Here is a 21,884-nt window from a genome sequence, read left to right as displayed (position 1 = left end):
TGGTGCTTCCCCTCTCAAGGCTTGAAAGCCATAGAACTCTCGCAATCCCAAAATTCAGGCACGTCAGAGAGTTAGCCTTTTGACAGTGACTTTGAGACTTTACCAATCGTGCTGAATGTACTCGTACGTACGTATACAAATTTCTCAGTCTCGATTCAATTATCAGTAAGACGATTATCATTGACGCAAGTTTTTAAAAACTCACGCAACCTTTTAAGCTGCCTCTTGGAGACCACTGATTACTGTTTACAATTTTTTGCCGTCATGGCCACTTCTTGACCCGAGTGCAAACAGGGTTCAAACAGATTTGATAGCCAAAGCTAGCTTGACTTTTTATTTGTATTTAGTTATTGGGCGTGGACATGGTTTAACCATGAAATGAAGTTGAAAATAATTACAAGCATTTCCACTATAATGCAGGTCAAAATATTTGACATTTGGTAACTTTCCTTCAATGAAGTGTAAATATTAAACCTTATCATTAGCCTCCCCATTTGAAATTTGAAGAAATTCTTCCAGGCTGACAGTACCAGCACCTGCATTTGACTCCGCGTAACCTTGCTCAAGATTACCACCTTGAAAATGGAGCTCGGCAATTTCTAGTTGGGCTTTCAGCGTGGCTCACGCAAGCTCTCCAAATACCCAAAATACTAGCTGTCAACTCGATCCCAGCTGCCACTGCCACATGAACGAAAGTAACCGTGGCGTAGAGAGCAGGGTTACTATTGACAAAGTAATTCAACGATTCAGCGAATTTCATCATGATCATCAACCTTGTTGCCNGTCAACTCGATCCCAGCTGCCACTGCCACATTGGTGTTTAACGTTTACACAATTTTTGCCCCCATTGTCCACATGAATCAGCCCGCCATTTCCATCAAAAGCGGGGCATATTTGTTTATTTTGACCGGCTTTTGACTGCCACTCTCGGACAACTAGCAAACGATTCTAGACTTTTTTTCTCCTACCAGATCTGATAATGAACGCAAGATACGAAGAAAATCACGCAACCTCTGCCACGCAACCTCCTCTTTGCAACTTCCAATCGCTTCAACATGAACGCCCCTTCAACTGGCCCCGGGAAATCCGAAGAATTTTTTATTGTCTCCTTTGCTTTAGCAACTTCTCTAAGCATAGTCATGTCTTGGCTATGTTGTCCAATGCCTTCTCACCAAAATCAACGTGCCATTCTGAGGACCAAAGCCAATTGAACGAAAGTAACCGTGGCGTAGAGAGCAGGGTTACTATTGACAAAGTAATTCAACGATTCAGCGAATTTCATCATGATCATCAACCTTGTTGCCAACACCGAAAGGTACTTTTTCAGTTTCCTACCTACTCTGAATATTCATATTTTATGAGCGTCATCCTGTCAAACCTGTGGATCAAGAGTTTGTCACGATACAAAGAGATTTAAACAAATTCAGGAAGCTTACTCATCGAGTGATATAAGAGATGACGAGAAACTGACAATCGTCGGTTCTTTGCTCCATGGTTTCCATATTGGGACAGTTTGAGAGAACAAGGATTCGTGGAATGGTAAAAGAGGTTGCTTGATTTCATTCCTGTCTTCCGTTCATTATCAGATCTGGTGCGATAAAAAAGTCCAGAGCCAAGAAGAACTCAAGAACTGAAGTGCGACCCCTCAAGCGCTCGTTACCATAAAAGGGCGAAAAAAGAAGAGAGCAGAAAAAGTAGTGTTATAACTATAGATGCTAGTTAAAACAGGGAAACTGTTTGACACTTTTATGAGTTGATACCAAGCTAGGCACGGTCTGTTTGTTATGGCTTACAATTCGCCAGATGTCGCTCCAAACGCCTACATGGGCAGAACAAGGGATGTTCGTGCGCACAATGTATAGTGTGCGTTCAAAGATGCTTTATAAAGATGCTTATTAAGCATGCTATGGCGCATCTATGCAAGAAAATTAATGTCAAACACCTTGCCAAACTATTCAATTCATGACAAACCGTTCTTCTTTGAACTGTCTACAAATGAAACCACCCAATCATAATAGTTTGCCAAATACGTATGTATTTTGATTTCGATATCTGACCAAATGAATGTGCCAGCGATCATATCATTAACTACCTTTTGTGCTTTGAATCCATTTAAAATTTCCGTTCATACACGGAATGACCGTGTATGCCGTGTATGTACTGTACGTCTTCAAAAGCATCCATGAGCTTGGTCCCAAGCCAGGATTTAGGGTCAATTCTAGTGACCGTAGAGGCTTAATGTGCGTTTTGAGAGCACCTTCAAGCCCTTGAGAATCTAGGCTAGTTCGAACAATAAAGCCCACGTCTCTTCTTTCTCGGGCTCCTTTGTTGTTTGATTTGCTTCCCTCTGATATTCGTAGGGAATACGTAGGCCATGTTGATCCGGTTGCATCTTTCAAGTCAGACTTGACAAATTTTTAGATAGCATTCCAGATCAACCCTACATTCAAGGACTAGCTCGGTCTGCCAACACAAATTCGTTGGTAGACCAAATATCATATGAAGATTGAAATGCAATAAACAGACGAGTCATAACCTTTCATTTTAATAGTTCTGGGGATTACATTACCTGTAGTGGTTAGAAAATTCCGTGAAAAAAACAACCCTAATGTTTCTGCATTCTCAGCAAATTCTGGGAAAATTGCCCCCAAAGCTTCAGGTTTCCCTCAGTCGAAAAAGGAACAGGGAACGAGTCATTTACACTTTTTTGGTTCGTTACCTTTACATCATTTTAAGCTAGAGTGAAAATACAAAGAACTTATGATTGCAAATTCGTTACCACCACCCTGAAACTTCACGTTGGTGTAATTAAATTGCTTTCTGTCGAGCAATTGGAACATTTCTGGGTGGTGGTAACCCTATGAATGACGACAGAACGTAGTACTCCAAATTCGATACATATTTTTTATTTATGCAAAAGATTTTTGGCAAGAGAAAAACAGCCTTGAGACTTGACGACATACATCGACCATGAAAAATGGGGTGAAGACAACAGTTTAAACAGACATTTTGTCACAACGAGAGTCTTTTCGTAAGCGTAAATGATATTTTGAGACGTCGGTGGTCGTTTTGGGACACCAAATAAGTTGTATTAGCATGAGGGTAGAACTTGAATATTGTCTTGATCTCGTAAACTGGAGGTGGTGTGTTCCATGCTCGTATCGGATCGAATTTCGGATGAGTTCCTATCTCCAGATCGTTTCCAATGAACCACCAACTGGGCTTCAGATGATCGTGTCAGAAATGGACCCAGGCGTTGATGACGCGTGGACCCATTGTCACTACAATCACAAACAGAAGGGCTCGAATTACCTCTTAATTAACCCTCAAGAGTAACCCAGGATTATTTTGAGTACCTGGAAGTGGTCACGGGCAGATAGGTGCGCTCGCTCAATTTCGTCAGATGCGTCTGAAGAACAATCTCTTTGAGTGGAAACTGGCAGATCGGTCGTTGGTGTCGACCCATCTTGGATCTCAGGGTCAATTTGGCGCACGGTGACACTTGCAATGTGTTGGGAAAAGATTGGAGTGTTCCTCCTCCACCACCATTCAAGGGCTGTTGCGGGGGTTGCATGGAATTGGCTGAGATGGGTCCACTGCCTCCACCTGTCACACATCGCATCATGTCCTTGAAGGCTCGACGGAACCGCTTGGACATCACACTATACAACAAAGGATTGACGCAACTACTCAAGTAATAGCCTACTCCTAGAAGATGTAAATAGGTGTGTTAAAGATCACTTAGGCTCTAAATAGGCGTAGTTGATGGACATCAGCCAACCTACCTGACGCTAAGTAGAGCACGTGGTGTGCCATGCCGTTGGTTTGAGTCCAAGTACCCTGCAGTGTCACCGTGACGAACATGAGTCTCTGGGCATGGAAGGGGCTCCAGCAGAGGAAGAACACCAGAACCACGACAACTGGAATCAATGAATCATGTTCATTTCCATTATCTGTATTTAGCCAGGAACAACGGTTCTTTCTAGGTTCATCAATGAAGGGCCTAGATTGCGTAGGGAACAATCAAAACAGGGGGTATCTGAAGCGAATCAGTTTTGTGTGCTATGTACATAAACAACAAGACCCACACTGATCCTCTGATAAGATTCTTTTGTTTCGGATTGCTTCAATATGCACATCCTTTCGAATATTGACACATTCTAGCAGAGAACAAGAGAAGCTCAAAATGTCAAGTACCTTTGGGGCAATCTCTGTATGGGTGACCCTATTTGGATTAGCATTGTTTCCTGGGATTCGATTGATTAATGGCGACCAAGCTCCTAATATCGTATTTATTGTGGCGGACGATTTGGGTGAGTTGCCATCGGCAGTTGATAAAAAGGGGCTGAAAGTGCCTCTGAACGAAACTGCCAGCCTTTTGGTTGTAAATCTACTCTTTGTACTTATCAACTTTGCACGGACGTTCAGGCCTACTTTAACTTAACTTACGGACTTCTAGAGATGTGGACTTCAAACAGAGGCAAAAACTTGTTATCCCCTAAACCGTTCAATTTATTCCAAATAAGCGCTTCGTACGGTCACAAGATCTTGTTAAATAGATGAACTTGGCCAAGTTTGAGACCAAAACTATACTGAGGAAACTCATGAGATAGGTCCAAAGTTATATTGTAAACACTACACAAAGTTCGAATTTTCGGCCAGCTCTTGGTCAGGTACATAAGCTTTTGACAATATAACTTTGAGACGAACCATTTTAGAAATAAATAATATCTATAAATAAATCCATTGAAGATTCCTACGTTTTTATTTTGTTACGTCAATTTGAAAAGTGGCTTAGAGGTGCCGTAACCAATAGCAGGCAATAGCTGGCGGGAAGCTCATTCGCAGTCCATATATCTAAAAGTTCGTGCCTAATTCTACACTCTGAGACATTCAGATCAAAGAACTATTGAAAAAGGTTGGCACAAATCTTTAGAGAATGGCCTACCAAATAGGATTTTTCCGATACATAGATACATGATTCTTGGTTTATCGGGTGGAAATGAAATTGGAATATTTGCCAAGGGTGCTCCACATATACTTGTCATAATTCAATTTTTGCAACCTAATCTATTACATGATCAAAAATTGATGAACAATCAAATCATTGATTGAAATGGTATGAAGTAAATGCATTTTAAATTTGAAAGTACCTCATACCTCGTACAAAACACGTGACTTGTTGAATGATTAACGCATCGCACTCTCTTCCGACTTACTCACAAGCACAAAGATGGCCAAAATTGATTTTGCTTAACATCTGACTTTTGCACAAAATCAGTCAACGACTTCATGACTTTCCGTTTTGCCAGCATAAAAATCAAAATGAAACCTTGCTCTCTGTCCCATTGTTTTCACTACATTTTCAGGCTTCAACGATATTTCGTGGAATAATCCCAAGATCATCTCCCCCAACTTGGATAGTTTGGCCAGAAATGGAACCATTCTGAATCATAACTACGTATTGCCAATTTGTTCGCCCACACGGTCTGCTCTAATGACCGGCTATTATTCCGTCCATACAGGGAGGCAGGTAATGAAGTGAACAATCAACAATACAAAGAAGAGGCTATCAATGTCTTTGACAAGATCCCATGAGTTTGTGATTGATGCATTTTCAGACAGCGTTTGTAAATGAGCTGATTCGTGTAGAGAATGAAAATCACTGAAAGGAGCTTTGAAATCAACAAGGATGATGTTTGAAATAGGTGTGCAATTCTAGTTTTCGAGAGAGAGAAAGCCTGAACCGATGACATATCATTGAACATTTGAGCATGGTCTTCATTGTTTTTAACTGCCTTATAGATGCAAAAATGTCGTAACTGTTGATTCATAATGATGAAAGTTGGGAAACACTCATTGATGAATGCGATATGATATGCGTTGTAATGTGCTTACCACGATAGTGCTAAATCAAGTTATTTCCGACATTGACCTTATCATCATAACCAACTCATTGTGTGAGTAGCTCTAGTTTAGCGATTTATTGTTATTAAGAACAGATACTGCATGAAATTTTGCAAGTCGTGAAGCCTGAAATTCCCTTCATGTGTCCAGAGCAACTAAAAACATACAGGGTTGGTCTTAAGTTTATGAAGAATATAGATTTGAATGGGATCAATTCTAAAAGGATTTCGTTTGTGATCGTGTTCCATGTTGCTAATTCACATTCTTCTCCTGGACGAAAGCTGGTCCCGTTGGCTATTTTGTACCTTGAATAATTGACTAGAACCAACATTTAGCAGTTAAATAATTTCAAGGAAATGTTGACATGAAGTCAATAAATAGTAAACAAATAGTAAAAGTAGTAGTGGAAGACATGCAAAAACCACCGCTTATTTTGTGAATAAAGAGACTATATTGACGCACACACTTTTTGTTGGGATATCCAAGGTCCTTGAGATATCTCAAGCATTATTGATCAGCAAGAACGGCCACGATTTTTAAAAAGAAATACGTCCTACTGAGAAATATTAACAAATGTAAAAACTTATGGGCAAATGAGTGGGGTTGCTTCAGATGTTCTAACATTACCATTCTTAGTTGGTTTAAAAAAGAGCAGATCGTTTTAAATCGCAAGCGAGAAATCTAATGCACCAATTGAAGATCCCCTTACACCGTGTCCATGATTTTCACTTTTGGGGCTCGCCAAAAGATCTTTTGGCATTGCATTAACTCTGAATGTAGTGCATTACGTCAAGACTCCATCAAATTAAGGAACAAAGGTGAGTATCTTAGAATACACAGGCTTCATTCCAAAAAGTACAAAGTTTGCACTCAAAGGTATAATTTGTGGATGTCTAGATTGTGGGTGTCGGACGGGCGACCACTTGGTTGGCAAACCAGAAGAAAAAACCCGTGGTGATCAGATTCTAGCAAGCCATTTTCCAATTTACTGCTTTGCCAACCAAGCGGTCAGTTGTCCGCTATCTACCCCAGTGGTCATATTCGTGGCTTCAAAGTTACTTCCCTGATGCAGTTAGCAAGGAATTTGCCCTGTTTGCCTTGGAGCGATGCTAATTTTGCATTTCTCTTTTCTGAATCCGCAAGGCAAGACCAAGACCATGAGGTGACAACTTTGCAAAAAGGCCAAAAAACTTCAATTTTCCCATTGGAAGAACCTTTTGTTCTGACACACTGCACAAAAATGATTGAGAAGCAGTCCTAAAAACCTCCACATTTTCAAGAGCGTCTCGAGCATCTTTATCCAAGACACGGCAGTCATTGCTCCCGTTTGGGCTATTCGCTCTTTAAGGAAAGGTCGAGTTTTTCAAGAGATGCCTTTAACTTTTAGGATCTAGACCCTTTGGGCTAACCTGAGGCACTGTTCTTCATTGAACCAAAAGTAGACGCCGCAACGCCTTGCTTCTATCTCCCTCAAGAAATCTTCGTTGAGTGACAAACTTGATCGAAAATGTTGCTATTCGACTCGAATTCGCTTTCTTTGATTACAGTCCAGCGTCATTTGGCAACAAGAGCCTGTTGGTCTCTTCACCAATTTTACATTGATGCCGGAACATTTGAATACACTTGGATACGAATCGCATGCAGTTGGCAAGTAAGAACAGCTATGGTCTGAACTCTGAAATGGTCGCAACCATTTATTTGTATTGGCATTATTCTGCCTTCGTCTTGTTTCAGGTGGCATTTGGGATATTGCAACCAATCATATCTTCCGACGAACCGCGGTTTCAAATCCTTCAATGGGTATTTCATAGGCTCGGAGGATTACTACTCTCACTTGAGACCACCCAGTGGTAAGTACTCCCCTTTTGTTCCAGGCGACCTTCAACGGTCCTGCATTGTTTGGTAGTATACGCTACCCATGTTTCAATTTAGTCTCTCTTGAACATAATACACGCACTGTGCTTACGATATGACTTGCTTCCTACCTAGAGATTGCATTGTTTGTTTCAGTTGGAGGTGGTCCTCCTGGCTACGATTTCCAACACAATGAAGGCCCCGACTTGTCCGCTAATGGAACATATTCATCCGTAAGAGAATTTGGGATATTTTTGAGACCACACTAAATGAAGACGAAGGAACCACTCAAGCATATTATGTCTGGCGAACCGTTGCGCTAACTGTTACGAGAGAGAATCAAGTACGGATGAGGCAAGGCCTTTTAGAACTTTCGAATGAACAAACATTTTCAAAATGAATCTTTTTTACTGTAAAAATAAAAAAAGTCACGCCAAAGATTTATCCCAAAAGCATAGATTTGAAAATATTTATTCATCTTGGTTCTAAAAGGCCTTGTCTCATCTATGCTTGATTCTCTCTCGTATGTAACATGGAGATATTTTGTATTAGAATGTGTGGAACTCACGACATTTTGATATTAGGCAAAGGCATTCTGACAAGATTCAAATCTAACGCTTACTGGATGATGTACAAGATATGACGAATTTGAGACTGACCTAAAAAGTATGGATAGTAGTAGAGCAAGTATGAATATTCTACTTGCTCTAGAACGTAGAAAAAAGTAATGTCAGAATGGGCCCAATGTCCTGTTCTCAAATCTAATTCCCCGATAAAATTATTAGTGTCATCTCATCTCGACTATGTACTTGGGCTTCTGACCTGTTTGTCACAAGTCTATTTTGATTGTACGTATTCAGACTTTCTATGTACAAATCACAGGGCCTTCTTTTAACCCTTACCATGAATGAGTCGCATTTACTTGGTCGCTCTTTTCAAAAACGATAATTTGTCCCTAATAGCCCCCAAATTGGTAGCTTGATATGGGACTGTATTCACGTCATCGGAAATATAAGCAATGGGACTAATAGCCTGATAACTGTTGGCTAGCTCATTTTCCATTATCCATTATTATGCCTGATCGGTTGGATTTTTGTACTCTGAATGGCTTGGACGTCGAAATAGTTGGAACCAAAATTATACAATGAGAAAAAGGTTACATTATCAACAGTTGAACAAATTACTCGTATTTGCCAAATGCTTCTCAACTCCAATTACTGCAAAAGACCAATACAAATGCAAACTGGAAAGCAAGCCCTAAAACGTCAATTCCCTCTCCAAGTTTTTGAAAAGTTTCGAGTATGAATCAATCGACTTTATTTGATTTAAAAATACCTCTTGAACTCGAGTCAACTTATTTGCACATCTTCCACTTAGGTTCTGATTGGTTTGCATGCGGAGAAAATCATCCGTGATCACGCCCTTCAAACTCCAGAGAAACCCCTGTTCTTGTATTTGCCGTTCCAAAATGTTCACTCCCCACTTCAAGTTCCCGACCACTACTCAAACCTTTATCCGAACGAAACCAACCAAGCGAGGAAAACATTTTCCGGTGAGGGCCCGCCAGATACTTCAAAATGCGTTTCTTTCTTCTCCATCCTCCCTTAAGAGGCAAAAAGAACCGGATCTCATTCCGCTCATATTGACTGACGTTAGCAACAAAATTATCTTAAGAATTAGATCTAAAGTGTTTCTTGGAACCAATTCACAGGCATGGTCACCGCCATGGACGATGCTGTGGGAACAGTGGTCAAGTCTTTGAAGAGCCAAGGCCTGTTCGAGAATACCATCATCGTGTTTTCTTCAGACGTAGGTGTCTCAACATTGGTAGCAAGAGTCTTTGGAATGTGACCTTTCGTTGAATCTATCTCAGTAGACTGAACTTGGAGATTTTTTTCATGACTTAACACTCTCTGTTGACCATTACAGAATGGTGGGCAAACCATGTCTGGGGGAAATAATTTCCCCCTCCGCGGAAATAAAGGAACTTTATGGGAAGGTGGGACTCGAGTTCCAGGATTTGTTCACATTCCGTTCTCAAAGAACAGAGCAAGGAATGTTTCAAGGTGAGGGACACACACTACTTACCAGACACTCAAGAGGGTTTTCGAAATAAAACTCTGTGATGACGCCTTGGATTACATTTAGCCTTCATGAAACCCACGGGGAGCTCTGCCCATACATGGTAGGTTGGGATGAAGAATCCCAAAACAAAATGAAAAACTACCAAGTTGTGTTCAGGATATTGGGGCAATAATGAATGCAATTAAAACTCACCGAAACTGAGTCCCTATTGACAAGAGACCGGAACTTACAAAGGGATTTGAAACGAACTTATGCCAATCCCAATTTGTGGACAGGAATCTATTCACTTGTGGATGATTTCGGCAAAGCACGGAAAAAAAGTTTAGGCTTAAAGTTCGAATGGAATAGATTTGGTGCAAAAATATCTCCCCCAGGAAGCTGCATGTATTTAATTGGGTCTACAAGTTACATAACGAAATGAAAGTGCCGAGCTCATACAAATAGGGTAAAGCTTCCAAAGCACAAGTAATATCTTCTTCTTAGAAAGCAACTGACAAATTGCTTGATTTTGAAAAAAATTTAATAAGTTGAAAAAAAAATGCATAAATGGGAATAATTCGAAATTGAAAGAATTTTTCTCAACTCCTTAATTAACTCTCTGGAGTAAATGTCTTTTTTATGAGTAAGCTTGCTCAATATCTAAAGAAGTATACCTCCTTTTGGGACAAGCAAGCACAAGGTCCATTGTTTCGGGATTTTTTTCTTTTTTTGCGGACTTCCTTACCGCTACTGGGAATGGGAATCCCAGTAGCTCAAGACGGAAAAAGGTATTACGAGTAATACCACTTGATTTTACATTCATATGATATTTGATCCACCAAAGAATTAGAGATCTGGCTAGCCTTTGAATGTAGGGTTGATCAGGAATTTTAGTCAAAAACTTGTGCCAGTCTGACTTAAATCCTGCTACTGGATCAATGCCTACATACGACCTACGCATTTTTGAAGGTAGCAAATTAAACAATGAAGGAGCCCGAGAAAGAAGAGACTTGGACATCATTGTTCGAACTAGCCTGGATTCTCAAGGGCTTGAAGGTGCTCTCAAAACGCACATTAAGCCTCTACGATCACTAGATTTGACCCTAAATCCTGGGTTGGGACAAAGCGCTTGGATGCTTTTGAGTTAAAAATCTAACAAAAGTTCTAAAACAAACCAATCAATTATCTCAATTTTTACCAAATGTTGCAAAGATTACCACTTATTTTTTTAATACAATTTTAGTTTACTTTCTCTATTTTTGAAAGCTATAATTTGCTCGATATCGGATGTTTTCGTTTCCGAAGTGCTACCCCCACGTGAAGTAGCTCATTTTTGAGTGGTTCAAACCCATGTTCTTCGAAAGGAAAATGACCTTCTTTTTAGTTCTTCAAATCCTACTTGAGTTAGAAATCAACTGATTTAGCAAGCTCATATTCTGCAATGTGGATGATAGACAAAAAAGCCCTAAACAGAAACCATTTTTTCGTAGAAGCAGGGCTGATCTGAAACCAAAATGAAATGCCTTTCGATTACAATTTCAAAATATCAAGAACTGTCGAGATTTTGCTGATAAAGCTATACTCTCCCGTGAGACCATCCAAAAAACCTAAAGCAATTCAATTATTCATTCTTTACAATGGTATTGGTTGGAGTAATTGAATTCGAAACCGGATGCTCGATCCTTCACTCGAGTAGTGCAAGCAAATGCTTCAAATATATCCTATGACATGAAGGTTGAGACTAGTGTTCTGGCTTTTAGCCCAAGGTATGGTCTTTTTATAACACTGCGTAAGTAAAAAATTAAAAAAAAACAAATGAGGGACAAATATATCCGGAAGGTGCAATTCATGACAACTTAGATCGTTTATAGTTTTTGGGCTGAAAGTGTGCCAAGTATAGCATGAATTTGAATCCCAGGAAAGGTTTCGTTTCCGTTTTTGTCAGAAAGACAAAGTTACACCATTTGTGTTCATATTTTCCAGTTTGTTCCACGTGACGGATTGGTTGCCAACGCTTTATCGAGCTGGTGGTGGGGATCCACATGAGTTGGGCCCCATTGATGGTTTGGATCAGTGGAATCTGTTGGTGGGTAATCAGGACAAAGGAGTTCGACAAGAGTTCTTGTATAATATTCAACCCATTCCAAGTATTGAAGGTGCTCAGGCTAGAGCAGCTATCAGGTAAAAAACAATCCAAAGTCCTAAAGCCCTTTCGAAAAACCTTCAAAATGTTACACTACTCTAATGGAAGAACATAAGCGCCCCATAGTTCTGCTTCATTGAAGAAAGCTGAAAGGGTTGTCTTTTAAATAAGAACTAGCTTTGTTGCAAGATAAGCCTGGAGCAACTTCAAATTCCGATACAAGTGCTCTGCATTCCCTGACGGATTCGATGTCATGAAGGAAATAAAAAAAATACGCTCAGTGCATTTATTTATTGTGTTTAATGGTCCGTCATTGTTGAAAATGACCCTAACTACATTGAATAGGAGTTAATCTTCGGTACATGATAATCAAATACATTTTATTTCATCCGTGGGGTTGCTTTTTATTCGGTGATATCAAGTTCATCTAATTTTAGGTCAACTTGAGATCTAACTCAAGATAATGTGAGCTAGATTTGAAAATTATCAACAGAAAATATCCCCATGGCTTCCATATTTCAGCTGCATGCTTGCTCTTCCGGTTTTTGCCTCGCCAAAATGAGTCGAAACGTTCTTTCTCTCTTATTCATGTTTTTGGACTCACTTATGTTCGAAATCAGGCATATTCTATTATTATAGCATGTACTGAATAAGAGATCATAATTCATTATCACAAGGAAAATTTAGAGGGTTGCAACAAAATCAATAAATTTTGTCCCCAACGAAAATTTGCCAAAACAAATTTGTTCTAATAAAGGGTATACGTATATGTAACATATTTTTTACGGATTATGGAGCCAAGGAAGAGAAAAAAGTTTGACATGCACTCTAGGGTGCATTTTCATAAAGTACATGGTACAATTTTCGAACTTTAAATGCATGTCATCGAAATCAAAGAAGTTTTGGTTTTCCATGGTCGGACGACAACTCTCTTGCTCAGACGACCAACATCAGGTAATGGATGTCCAAAGAAAGGACAACTTTCCAAAACATTTCAGATTGTTATCTTCAGCATATATTTTTAAAAGATCGTGTCTCCTTTTTGTAATTCAATGTTGCTGTGGTATGTATTTTCCTTTTTTCTTTCTTTTGTACCATTTACCTACTTACCGTAATGAGGTCAATAATTAATTAATTTAAAATTTGATGGGCTTTTTATTTGTTCATACATGTTTATAGTACATAGAAGCTATGAGTATCGTAAATACTGATATCTATTAAATATATAGTTCAAGCAATTGTGATTATCATCAATTCTCTGAGGAATTTCTAAGGATGAATTGCAACTTAAATCGATTTTTTCCAAAGCTATTTGCAGTAAATGAAATTCTGTTGTATATTATTTTTGCACTTGTTTATTGCCACGTTATTACGTGCAGGTTCTATGGAATTTCAATTAAGGTGCATGTTTAACAAACTTCCAACAAATTTACGTGGGACCTTGTGCGACAAAGATGGCTTCACAGATGCCTTCCCTTCTTCTCGTTGGTATTTACCCGTGATTATGAACTTCCACGGTAAGAGTGTGCTGTTGCAGGGCTAGATCACTGACTTAACTTGAAACTTCATACCCGCACATCAATACCATATTTCAAGTGATTCAGATCGATCAGTTATCCATGTGAGCCTTGAGTTTCTTCATATGCAGAATGACAGTATGAATACATAATACGAGTAACTGAATTATGGGAGCTAGGTGGTGACTCCACGTGTTCAATAGAACTCTGTTGTTGGCTTCACATTTTCAAGACATTCGCTGAGGACTTGTGTTATTGTTTTGAAAATGGACTGAAGTAATGAGATTACAAGGAGGTCCTCTCTCGATTAACTTGTCGCTATCGAATCAATTTGTTCCAACTCACGTCAAGTTTTTTTTATATAGTCTACTTCTCGACACGTGGTAACCTATGGCAATATTCTTGGAGCTACCCACACTGAGCAACTTTGCCATTGATCTTTTCATGCAGTGACGGGAACGTCTATGGTTACGGCTCCGAAAAACTGTTTAAGTGAGTTATCTAGTTTCTTGGTGTAAACACTTAAGCACGATGAGTTCCTGAGTGGGAGAAAGGAACCACACATCAAGATGGCAATTTATGCTCTCCAAATGATACCCATTTTAAAAGGAAACCTCCTGGAATCTTCAGGTTGAGGAGCCGTTTTACAAGAAGCCCAAAAGTGAAACCTTTGGAGCCACAGTAGCCTCTAACCATATTCCAGAGTGATTGAGTGCTCAAATATAAATGAATCGAATTGAAAGCCGATATTTTGGTTCCGATGAAAGCAAGGTTCCACGGGAATTGCGCCCACGTCAAATGGACGAATGTATACGCTCACCATTAAAAAATAAACATTAGAATCCTCACGTGGACTTTCAGTACCAAGTTTCCATTACTTAGAGAATTTTAGTTCACTAGTTTTCTCGTTTGCTTTGTATTGCCCTGGCTCCTGCCCTCCCGGACTTTGTAGTCTGGGCGTCATTTCAACTATTGACTGAATGTTGACCTAGAGTACACTAATCAGATACAAATAGAGAGCAAAAGCGCAATAGAAGTTCATTTGTCTTGGATTATAAAGCTCCTTAGACACAGTTTTCTTCGTCTGCAGAGTGGGCGATTTCAAACTTTTACGAGGTGTCCCTGGGGAACCGAGTGGCTGGATTCCACCGGCAAAAAGTGTGGATATCCCACTCGAGCGCAATAATCATCTCGCCAATCTGACCCACTTCCAAGCCGTCCCGAATTTTGCAAGCTTTGAAGTTCGTCTGTACAACATCACATCGGATCCGGAAGAGAGGGTTGATTTGTCTCACAATCATCCGGATATTGTGGAATCCATGCTTGCGAAATTGGCTAGATTCGATGCCTCCATGATCCCGCCAAATATTAAGCCTGAAGTGGCATCTGGCAATCCCAATCGTTTCAACGGGATTTACACACCCGGATGGTGTCAAGCCCAACCCAAGTAAAATGGTTGACAACAAAGTCATACATTTTCATTTTGAAACTAAAGGTAGACTGAAGAATGTTTGCTCGAAATAAAATGCCTGTCCAGGGTCAAATCCCCAAGTTGTCATTTCAATCCCCCGTTCCCAGAGGTAATTCAAGAGGGGACGATAGATATCAAAGATGTCAAGAAAGGTGACCACAGCAATTTTTCAAGTGGGGCTGGAAATGAATGGAAAGCCTCATTTCTAGATTCTAAGACAATATTTACAGTCCTCTTTGCTCAATGACAGTTTCTACATGACATAACTCGATCCAGAAAACAGAATGTGAAGGGAAATCCTTTCCAACTTGATCCCACACACGTACATGAGATGCAATGCGGTCTACGCATTCTTTATTCACTTTTATTTAGCAAACATAATTCCCAGCAGCGGTCAGGAAGTCCGCAATAAAACAGTTTACGTCTGAGAAGGTGTACCCATAGAAGAAGAAACATGGAAGGGTAAAAATCGAGTTTGTTGTGTTTTTGTTAGTGCAGCTGAATCAGTAAGTGGGAGAGTACACCTAAAGCCGATTGAAAGTAGCGCCTCTACAATTAGAAACCATATCCTATCATCAGACATTCAGCTGTCACCTTCTCGCTCTGAATACAAGCCTGTCTGGTTAGCTCGCATCACCCTCTCTAGGCCTAGCTTCGTGTATGGTGTCCCTTCGACGCACTTAGTTCATTAGCAATCTTCATAGCCTCGACAAGAAAGACATAAAATTCAACTTTTATCATCCATGGCTCTTCAATGACTTAGAAGTCAGGACTCTTAACTCCACATTCATGCCCATTCATGCCAAGATATAGAAAAAAAGGATGGGGGCCGACGATAGAGATCTGGCTTAGTTGTTTTGTTCCATGTTACATCTCTATTGCCTGAATAATAAATTGCTACTTGGCCTTGGATAGCATGACTTTTTAATCTCTAATTCTTAATGAGTGTGTAGACATCTGACGAAACTCATGCACGAAGGTTGCCAATTTCAGAAATTCTAGCTTACCCAGCATGCGAATCACTGATTGGCGGCCTTTGTTGTAGGAAGTGTCCGAGGTACAATGAAGCCCTTTTGCGCACGATGTAGACCCTCGTTGCATTGCTGAGCTCCTTTTCATGGCCATACCAATTCTAGAGGATCGTTTAAGAATTTTGGTTATGGGAAAGTGCGCCCAGAGGATCTGTACGGGGGTCTTTTAAGCCCTGTCAGTCTTTGGAGCGAATGTACCGTCGATCAATTACCTGAAGTAGAGTACCATGACTAGAGTGAGAGGAATGATGAAGGCTATCACAGTTGACACGATCATGAGGTATAAGGGAATTTGAGTGCCTTCGTTCCATGGAATGGCACACCACGCCGACTCCTCAATGACTTGACCAGACTTCTCATCCATCAAGTAGTTTACCTGAAAAACAAAAAAGAAGGCATTCAAGGCTAGGCAAAAATGTGAGATAGGTTTTCGAAGGGAAAAGCCCCTTCTAAGTTTGTACTGCATCAAGCATTTTAATACGTAATTATTGAACAGAATGGTGCACACAATTGAACATCGTGGAGAAACTCCTGGAATAAATAGCCCCAAAGTTAGACATAAGTTGTTAGTTTTTATTCTTGATGTGTCTGAATGGGTCGGTTGTTTTGCAGCTTGAGAACCGAATGACCTCGAAACTCTAACACTCTTCGTCAACGGTGGGTGTCTCGAATTCAAGACTTGGAAAAGGGCTCATTTCACTGCACCAATACTTTATCACGTTTCATAGCTTACTTTTGTTTTCTCTTTCTTGATTTGTTGCATCTTGGATCAGGGCAAACTTTCATCGTATCTGAAGCTATCACAATCTTTTGTTCCATTTCTTAAGGTGGGAGATAAGTGGCTCCCCATAGTTCAATTCGCACCGCAATGCAGATTAACCCTACATGTAAGGTCTGCCAACCCTAGTTCATGCGTGGATCCGATATTTTATGGATTATAACTTTTCCATCTCAAACTGCGCGTCACTTCTGGGAGAAAGAGTCATATTTTCAAGCGTCAACGCTGCGTCGAACCATCCCATCCTCGACAAAACTTGAAGCTCCTTTTTTGTCGAAATCGTTTCCGACGTCCTTCAAATAGATTTCTTACCGATTACGAATGACATTTTCCTCAGCAAGAGCCAAAATTATTGTGTACGTCAATGCTCTTGAAAAATGTGCTGCCTACTCGAGAAAATTGCTCAACACATTTGGCAAGGGATAAAGATCCAGGGAAATAAGTTGGAGGAGACCCCAACTTTTCCACCCAGTTCTCAAGGGGCTTTCAAGTGAGGGGACTCTTTTGCATACGTAAATTGCTCGTAATTATGGTGAAATTCATCCCCCACTTACCTTGTTATAAAAAAGCCAAGGAATGGAGAATAATACACTGGCGGTCCAAATAACAAACACGGCTCGTATGGCTCGAGTCATCTTGGATTTACGGGGAATGTTCAAGGGATGACAAATGGCCAAGTATCTGGAAATTGAGAAGAAAAACAAACACGATTACGGGCTTGCGATTATTGTTGAGAATAAAGGTTGGAAAGATAGACTATGCAGACAGCATTTTTTTACAAGCCATTTTTGGCCATTTTTAAGCTAACCAACTTTCCTCGCGATTTTTAGCAGTGAGATCATTCGAAACTGAGAACTTGTGGCATGATTGATGTATTTTCGTCGTTTATTGAGACAAATTCGAAAAAAATGGAACTCAAAATGGGTGTTTTGTATCCGTTCTTCTGTTCTGAAACAATATGACGGACAAAATATCGATTGAGATATTGGTACTCTCATGATAGGAATTTCTTTTTCCAGATTGTTTTTTTTTCAGTCATCTCCTTTTAGAGCTGATTGAGATTTGTTGGCTGACATTAAAATGCCATTGAGGACGACGTATATTGCCTTTCTCTATGAACTATACCGAAACTCATTTGTTCTCCGATGTTTTTTTTTGTGTTGTGTTTGTACTACGTCACGTGTCCTCTCCTCAAAATTGCTTTTCCACATCAGGGCTTGATTTCAAGACACATGGGGAGACAATTGTCGAGTCACTTCTTGGACTTTCTGGCTATACTCACTCGTTGAGTATACGTGACTCATTACAATGATAACATTACTTTTACAGACCATTCATTTGATTGGCCTTCAGGATATTGCAATATGACCCAAGAGGTTTTAGGTGCAATTCTACATTGATTATTTTCAATTGCTTTAATCCAAAGTTAAGATATTGTTTTTTAGACCAATGAACAATGTTCAATTCATAACAGAAATTATGCCATTGCTATTTGCCGTGGAAACCACTCACTGTAATAGCCGAAATACCAATCGAATTATAAGTGTTTTCCACTAACATTTCCACGATTTCGCAACTTGATTTGGCTAATGATAATAACCTTAAAGGAGACTGTTAGGACGAAACTAGTGGATTATTTTCCGACCCTTGATTATGAAACATGTGGGTTTGTTTGTTTGAATGGGTGCTACCTTTCCACCGTGAATGCCACGATCGTAAATATGGATGAATAGGTCACAGCCTCGGTGGTGAGCATTTTGGTATCGCACGCGAAATGGCCAAAGTTCCAAGGATACTGGTTCCACAACAAGTAGACCTCGAAGGGCATCGCTGAAATGAAAAGTTTATAAATTGCGTCACATTGCGATTTTCAGCGATAGGAAACAACTTTCCACCGACGTGATGAGCATATTGAAGGGACTCTAAAAGAAGAATTATGTCCCGGTCTTGATAAAGCAGTCTTTTCAGTGTCTAGATAACGTTGGGAAATTGGATTGAAGGTAGTCTGAAAGCCATTGGGCAAGTGACTACTGAAATCTCCGGCTAAATCAACCTACCGAAGTATCTTGGTTCAAATCCAGCAGCTTATCTCATTATGATTAGCGTTTTAACAGCCTTTGAGCGCGCACAGGAAAGTAAGAAAATGAAGAAAAAAAAATATCCCTAAACCTGCATTAACAACATGCTGGGCATAATCCATTTGCGTACTGGGTAATGGGATTGCCATCTCTACGTTTAAGTTTTCTTCAAACAATAATGCCTTGATTGTGTCCTTTCTCTGGTTTGATTAAAGCTATGTACTTTGGTCGGAGGGTTTCTGTGATATCCTCAGGAGGTCATAAAGATCCTCGCTGAAACTTAAACTTTCTGCCTCATTTGAGCTCGTTTAAAAAAGAAAAATGCACGGAGCTCGCCAGAGAGCGCCACCATCTTGCTTGGTATTTGGGAACGTGATCCTTGGGTGAATTGCCTTTATTTTTGCCAAGTCTGGAGGGCACTTGTTGTATCTTTGAGCCCTGACTCCCCAATTAGAAACCCTCTTATCAGCAACAAGAGAGTGTCCTTCCAAATGATTCTTCCGAAAAACAACCTCATCTTTGCGTACAATCTTGACAACCCTTTGATTACCCTCACACAAAACAAGCTCTTTTCAGATTCTTAAACCCAGACGCCTTCTGAAAACTTGGTATAGCGTTCAAAACATATCAGCCCTTCTCTTAATGTTACGAGACATTCCCGTCTGTCGCTCGTTTCTTTTCAGATTTATAGGATTTTCATTATCACGCAGCACTGCATTGTTAATAACATCACCATTCCTAGACTTTCTTTTCTCCATGTCTCTTTCCTTCCAAATTCGGAGTCGTAATTTGCTTTATTGAGATCTGGAAATGTTCTTCTGGAATGCTCATGTGGTTCCACTGACCTTCAAAAACTGTAAACTGATACATATTCATGGACTCTGTCTCTTGCTCTGACTTACCGACGGTATGAGTGAGCAGATCTGACACAGCCAGATTGGCCAAGTAGACATTGGTTGGTGTGTGCATGTACTTATTTTTCACGATCACCAAACACGTAGAGAGATTCCCGAATAGACCGAACACAAAGATACACAAATACACAATAGTGATGGGAATAATCGTGGTGAGAGGCAGATGCCGCGGACCCAAGCGTTGTTGGATGTAAAGCGACAAGTTGTCCTCCATTTCCGACGAGCCATTTCCAAAATTGGACCGCAAAGTTATCCCACTCTCATTGGTGGCGTCCATTTCCATTTGACGCTGAGATGCTTTTGTTGTCGTCTTTTATGTTGATTGAAGTCTTCTTCTCTCTTGAATCTAGGTGTGAATACGGCTTGAGGGACCGTTACTCTCTCTCTTGAGGGACGCCTTCATCAATATGAACATGGAAACTCTCTGTCGTTTGCAAAGGATCACCTCTAGCCTTCATTTTCTTTTGAGGCTAAACTTGAGACTTGAATCTATTCAGGCCTTGAAATTGGACTTTCGACAATGGTTGGCTTCCCAGGAGTGATGATTGGAACCAACTTCCGGTTGGGTAAAGTCGAAGCACAGGCGTGGACGACTCCAACTTCTGTGAGCACCACACAGGATCCCCCAAGAATCGACAGGTTCTGACAAGGTCCTCCTGACACACCAAGGATGAAGAGGATCCTCAGCGCACCCCGCACCTTCAACAAGTTTGAGCGACCTTCGCCGAGCCTTGTTCAGTCACATCCACGGTGGTTGGTTCCATTGGTAAATGTCGGAGCAATTCTCGGCTAACGGTAATCTCTCAAGGAGAATCGAAGGAGGACAATGATAGAAGCAAAGATGTTCGGATTTGATAAGCACGCACGTGGACGCAATAAGTATGTCAACGATTTTGGAAGGCATAGAGATACCGTTTTTAATGCAAATTTGTGACAATGTAGGAGCGATTGAATTTTAAAGTACCAACAAACTCAAATCTCGTGTATTGTTACTTAAACTGATTGAATTGACGGGTGCATCGCTGATGATTATATTAGATGAGGAAAACGATAAAATGCACATTTGTTTCTTACCGCGGAATTGCAAGTTGCAAATAGCCTGTGGATCAGAGAGTCGATGCAGTAACTGTGGAAGTGCTATTCGATGACCTAAAAATGGCCTCCAGGGAACAAGAGCCGAATCATGAGCATGACAATCGATAGAAGAATCGACTGGATGAATATCGTGATTGGGAAAACGATTGAAAAGTGGACAATGTTTTATCCAAAAATGAGTATAATTTTTTGACTAAACTCTATGTCAAAGATGTGCATAAGAGTTGGTTTGTTGCGAACGCAAGTGAACCAATATTAGTAGTTACGTACTCTTTCAATCAAGGTAGCATAAGAAGACTGGTTTGAAATCCGTCTTTGAGCACAATATCTACAAAGACAAGGTTCTAGAAAAGCGGCCCATCTTCAAAGAAGAGATGAAGGGCTCTCCCCAGGATAATACTTTATCAATGACAAAGCAGTTTGAATTCGACAATATATGAATAACCCAATTCTCGATTCTCGCTGTAAGGAGGCGCAGGGTCATGGTTTGACATTAACTCCTAAGAGTAACAGAGGATGTTAGTTCTCTTCTATTTTATTCTCCGACCCCTCTCTCCAGAAAAGGCTGGGTCTTGGTTTAAGTTCTGAAATAGAGGGCCATCACGCAATCTATTCTCCTCCTTAGAGGGATTGGTGTAATGTATTTCGTTGTTTTGAAGACCGCTGGATCTAAAGATGAAGAAGTGAAGATAAATGTCGGTGATGGATGAGAAAGGACATTAATAGTGTTTGCAATGCATTTGTCATTGTTTCACAAAGATTTAACAAGGATCAACATTTCTAAGGTCCGTTATTTTACTGACGAACTATTTCTTTTGGGCTCTTTGACTTGTCAAGTGAGGACTGATTGGCTACTTTTCTCGAAGTCGCCCTGCTGTTTTCAATAAAACTATATCTGTGATAACTGAAGATGATGATGCGATGTGCTCGAAGACACCTACAGGATTAGGCTTTGTTGCCCTATTTTGTTTACAAATTAGTCGGGTTGAGACCGTTCAAATATTTGAAAGCTTCACAAAAAGTCAAACGAGG

General features: G+C 40.2%; 2 protein-coding genes across 3 annotated transcripts; one reads left to right on the top strand and one right to left on the bottom strand.

Annotated features, from left to right (window-relative positions):
• Positions 1 to 2,890: 2,890 nt before the first annotated feature.
• Positions 2,891 to 20,509, bottom strand: LOC131882738 (neuromedin-U receptor 2-like). The gene is made up of 8 exons (XM_059229990.1): positions 19,746 to 20,509; positions 18,457 to 18,595; positions 17,320 to 17,446; positions 16,200 to 16,363; positions 15,964 to 16,088; positions 3,786 to 3,920; positions 3,357 to 3,708; positions 2,891 to 3,281 (listed from the first exon to the last, which is right to left on the bottom strand). Exons 1-8 carry the CDS (start codon positions 20,038 to 20,040, stop codon positions 3,092 to 3,094), a joined length of 1,527 nt encoding a protein of 508 aa, XP_059085973.1. The 5' UTR covers positions 20,041 to 20,509; the 3' UTR covers positions 2,891 to 3,091.
• Positions 4,136 to 14,966, top strand: LOC131882728 (arylsulfatase I-like). 2 transcript variants are annotated; one of them, XR_009373525.1, is made up of 11 exons: positions 4,136 to 4,313; positions 5,370 to 5,533; positions 7,455 to 7,558; positions 7,642 to 7,757; positions 7,918 to 7,994; positions 9,139 to 9,313; positions 9,473 to 9,570; positions 9,691 to 9,827; positions 11,809 to 12,006; positions 13,851 to 13,977; positions 14,576 to 14,718. XR_009373525.1 is itself a non-coding variant. In XM_059229974.1 (10 exons), exons 1-10 carry the CDS (start codon positions 4,187 to 4,189, stop codon positions 14,934 to 14,936), a joined length of 1,557 nt encoding a protein of 518 aa, XP_059085957.1. In that variant the 5' UTR covers positions 4,141 to 4,186; the 3' UTR covers positions 14,937 to 14,966. The 2 variants fall into 2 exon arrangements, 1 of the variants encoding a protein (XP_059085957.1); XM_059229974.1 differs by lacking the exon at positions 13,851 to 13,977 and having other exon boundaries at positions 4,141 to 4,313; positions 14,576 to 14,966.
• Positions 20,510 to 21,884: the final 1,375 nt, after the last annotated feature.

Source organism: Tigriopus californicus, chromosome 1, assembly GCF_007210705.1.
Source record: "Tigriopus californicus strain San Diego chromosome 1, Tcal_SD_v2.1, whole genome shotgun sequence".
Taxonomy (NCBI): Eukaryota; Metazoa; Arthropoda; class Copepoda; order Harpacticoida; family Harpacticidae; genus Tigriopus; species Tigriopus californicus.
The sequence above is the reverse complement of the archived record's forward strand: the minus strand, read 5'-3'. Positions and strand labels throughout refer to the sequence as shown.

Excerpts from the sequence above, each read along its gene's own strand:
- LOC131882728 (XM_059229974.1), top strand. The coding sequence starts at position 4,187 with ATGTCAAGTACCTTTGGGGCAATCTCTGTATGGGTGACCCTATTTGGA. Across the intron at positions 4,314-5,369 it reads TATTGTGGCGGACGATTTGG|GCTTCAACGATATTTCGTGG; the intron begins GTGAGTTGCCAT and ends CTACATTTTCAG. Across the intron at positions 9,571-9,690 it reads TCATCGTGTTTTCTTCAGAC|AATGGTGGGCAAACCATGTC; the intron begins GTAGGTGTCTCA and ends TGACCATTACAG.
- LOC131882738 (XM_059229990.1), bottom strand. The coding sequence starts at position 20,040 with ATGGAAATGGACGCCACCAATGAGAGTGGGATAACTTTGCGGTCCAAT. Across the intron at positions 16,364-17,319 it reads CTTGGCTTTTTTATAACAAG|GTAAACTACTTGATGGATGA; the intron begins GTAAGTGGGGGA and ends TTTGTTTTTCAG. Across the intron at positions 3,282-3,356 it reads CTGCCCGTGACCACTTCCAG|TGACAATGGGTCCACGCGTC; the intron begins GTACTCAAAATA and ends TTGTGATTGTAG.